At 37.1% G+C, this 3,664-nt stretch overlaps 1 protein-coding gene across 1 annotated transcript; it reads left to right on the forward strand.

Moving 5' to 3' along the window:
- The first annotated feature begins 230 nt into the window (after positions 1 to 230).
- LOC132278799 (AT-hook motif nuclear-localized protein 25-like) lies at positions 231 to 1,980 on the forward strand. The gene has a single exon (XM_059780688.1). The coding sequence runs from the start codon at positions 639 to 641 to the stop codon at positions 1,500 to 1,502; it is 864 nt and encodes a 287-aa protein (XP_059636671.1). The 5' UTR covers positions 231 to 638; the 3' UTR covers positions 1,503 to 1,980.
- The last annotated feature ends 1,684 nt before the right edge of the window (positions 1,981 to 3,664 follow it).

Genomic DNA, 3,664 nt, shown 5'->3' on the forward strand with positions numbered 1-3,664 from the left:
AAATAGTGAGTGAGAATTAGGAAAAAAGAGATTCAAATTTAAATAAAAAAACTTAAAATTCACTACATCACCACTCGAACAACACAGCCGTATCTCTCCATATATATATATATATATATATATATATTGTATATATGAATTGAGTAACTCACTCCTTGATTTTGTGCTTTAATAAACGGGCTTTTTACCGTTTATTACAACACTTCCTTAGAACATATACTCCGTACTAGAGTAGAACTTCACAGTGAAAACTTGTTTGCGAATTTTCTTTGACTGACAAGTTCTGTACATGTCTCCTTTTTTTGGTTAGAAACTATGGAGTAGTTCTTCTTTTAGTTCATTCTCACCTCGATATATATATATATATATAAATACACATATATTTTTATTTTATCTATTATTTTGACGTGGGTACGTTCGTAAGTGATGCCTCTTCTTTGATATGAGGGTTTAACAAAATTTCACACATCTTTGTTGGTCCGAACAGATCGGATCAGAAGCTGTACCTGAGCACTCAACTACTCTCCGGTTATGATTATTAGATCACTTAATTTCTATATTATAGAGAGAGATTAAAATTGTCATAGATCGATCGATCGATCAAGAGAAGAAGATCAAAGCAGAAATTAGATGTGGCGATGGAAGGCTATGAAGGAGGCTCAGAATCTCGCTACGTTCGTCAACTCCTCCTCGGACCCCGTCAACTGCACTTGCAACACCAAACAACAACACAATTACCATCGGATTCCAACGAATCTCCGGCGGCCGACAACAACAATGATGCTGCCACCGCCAGCTCCGGCGGAGCAGCCACCTCTTCCCGCCGTTCCAGAGGCCGTCCTGCCGGCTCCAAGAACAAGCCCAAGCCTCCTATAATTGTCACTAGAGACAGCCCCAATTCGCTCCGATCTCATGTACTCGAGGTCTCAGCCGGAGCAGACATTGTGGACAGCGTGTCCAATTATGCCAGGCGGAGGGGAAGAGGAGTGTGTGTTCTCAGCGGAGGTGGCACCGTGGCCAATGTCACGCTCCGCCAGCCGGCTGCTCCTGCCGGGAGCGTTGTCACGCTGCACGGCCGCTTCGACATTGTTTCACTCTCCGGAACCGTGCTTCCACCGCCAGCACCACCAGGGGCTGGTGGGCTGTCGATATTTTTAGCAGGGGGACAGGGACAGGTGGTTGGAGGGAGTGTGGTGGGTCCGTTGGTGGCTTCCGGTCCGGTGGTTCTGATGGCTGCATCTTTTGCAAATGCGGTGTTCGAACGTTTACCGTTGGAGGTGGAGGAGGAGGAAGAGGAGGGGGCTGTTCAGGTGCAACCTGCAGCGTCCCCATCTTCGAGTGTGACCGTAGGTGGTGGTGGTGGTGGTGGTGGAAGCGGCGGTGGAGCTAGCAGTAGCGGTGTTCCTTTCTTTAATATGGCAGCAAACATGCCTAATTATCCCTTTTCAGGTGATTTGTTAGGATGGGGTAATACTGGAAGTGCTACAAGGCCTCCATTTTAATGGTGCATGTGATTAATTCTGAGTTATTATGGTTTTGAGTGATCATAATATATAGGCCATGAGATTTAATGTGATGAAGAAGGAGGTCATGAGTGGAAATTTACAAAATTAAGCATGGTCTTTACTGTGATAGATTTATATTGGCCTTTTGGAGGAGCTAGGTACATGCAAAGAAAGTTATGTTAAAAGCTGAAGTTATAATCTTATGAATTAGGGAAGATTTTACAATTGAAGGAGTAACATTGGACGGTACTAAATGTGGAGCCAAAGGGTTTAAGGAGTAAATTAAGACATCTCAAGGTAAGTTACAAGTTCAACTTGATGTGTATAGACCATTTGTACTTTCCCCTTAATTTCCCTCTTTAATTTCTTTACTTCTTTTCTTTTTTTCACTTAGTTTTGTTTGTAATAGAAGTTTTGTGGATAATGTTGTGATCATGCACAAATGTTCTTTAGGGTTTTTATTTCCATCTTCCCATATCTTGTGCATTACCTCCATCATATATGTGTTTCCTTTTGATCGAATACAATAGTAAGTTTAATCTGTGAGTCGTTGTGCGGAAGTTAGCAGTTTATTAAGGTGGGGGTGGGGATGTCAGAGAATCACCTCCAGTATCACAGTAACTAGTTTTCTCCCTTTTTTTTAAATAAGGGACTGAGAAAGTATCACATCAATTAAAAATACTGAATTACTAATTTTTCACCGACATTCTTTAAGTTGTATATATAAACTTTAAACATTAATTTTAAAATATGGTAAAAGTTATTAAAGGTGGGTTCGGTTTAATATTATTTAACTTTCAATTTTGTATTCTACGTCATCTTCCTCCCTCTCTTTGGTTTTTGGTATTTTATTTTGGGGCTACTCGTCTTCCTCTCTCTACTTGATCATTGTTTTTTATTTTCGGGGTTTTAGTGAAATTCATGTGATTATCGTCAAATTTGTTCCCTTTGTCTGAATAACTATTGGCTAAATCCAAATTCATGTTGTTTACGTGTGATAACAATCAATTTTTTTTCACTTTGTCTAAAATTTGTTGGTTCATTGATTTATAATTCATGTGTTGGTGTTCTTATCTCTATCTATTCGGGTTTGTTCCTGATCCTTCTCCTTCTTAATTACGTATTCCAATTACTTTCTTTAGTATGATTTGTTGGGATTGTACTTATAACATAAGCATGAAACAAACTACGTACTAATTGGGATTTTGTTAAGTAAGATTTTGTTGGGATTGTATGTATAACATAACATGAAATAAACTACGTACCACTTAGTAGGTTATAATTTGAACTAGTGTTTCTCCCATTAGAGAATGATTATATTGGGATATCGCGTACAACTTATGTCGACTTAAATTACAAATTGCTTGGGATGTTAAATATACACAAATAATTAAACAAAAAAATTATGTCAGTCCCAAACATAATTGAAATTGCTCTGCAAATCTTTGTATCTAAGATTAAACCCAAACAATTTACTCATGGACCAAACAAATAAATAGATGATTAATTTCGTTTTTCTGGCCGGGTATTGTCCACTTATCTCCCTTCCTTATTAGTAATTTTTTTTTTTTCTTTTTCTGCCATTGATTTCTTTCAAAAAATTATACGATTTGTTTGGAAATAAATATAAAACTTGAAAATAATACTTGCTGGTTTCTGTGCTCCAATGTTGCAAAATACTTGTTGGTTTCTATGCTTTAATGTTGCTCTATTAATTTGGAATAAAATGAAAGTATACGAAGAAAGGGAAGGAGAAATTTATAAAAACAAAGGAATGGAAATAGAGCTATGATTCATTTTGGAAACAAATCAAAATATGTTTATTTTGGTAGAGAAGAAAGTAAAGTAGACAATATTTTTAATTTCAGATGAGTTGCTGACAAATTTGGAACAGAGGGAAGAGAAACGTCGTATATATATACATGTATATAAATAAAATACAAAAGTTTTTCCTTCCAAAATTTTTACTATTCATTTACTCCACTAGAGGAACTAGATGCACTATGCAACTGGGGAGAATCTTGATCTGGGGGGTTTGGGTTTAAATAGGTCAACTTGCCCCAATTTTTTTAATTTACCCACAAATATGATTAATCGGGGGGTGATTAATTAAACTTCCACAACTACAAAAATAAATATTGTGAAGTAAAGTTTGAGAG

The sequence above is a fragment of the Cornus florida genome, unplaced genomic scaffold (assembly GCF_030987335.1).
Source record: "Cornus florida cultivar Cherokee Brave unplaced genomic scaffold, ASM3098733v1 CherokeeBrave_3.0.0_Hap2_Chr10, whole genome shotgun sequence".
Lineage (NCBI taxonomy): Eukaryota > Viridiplantae > Streptophyta > Magnoliopsida > Cornales > Cornaceae > Cornus > Cornus florida.

What these genes read in the sequence shown, in the direction of transcription:
- LOC132278799 (XM_059780688.1), top strand. Translation starts at nt 639, where the DNA reads ATGGAAGGCTATGAAGGAGGCTCAGAATCTCGCTACGTTCGTCAACTC.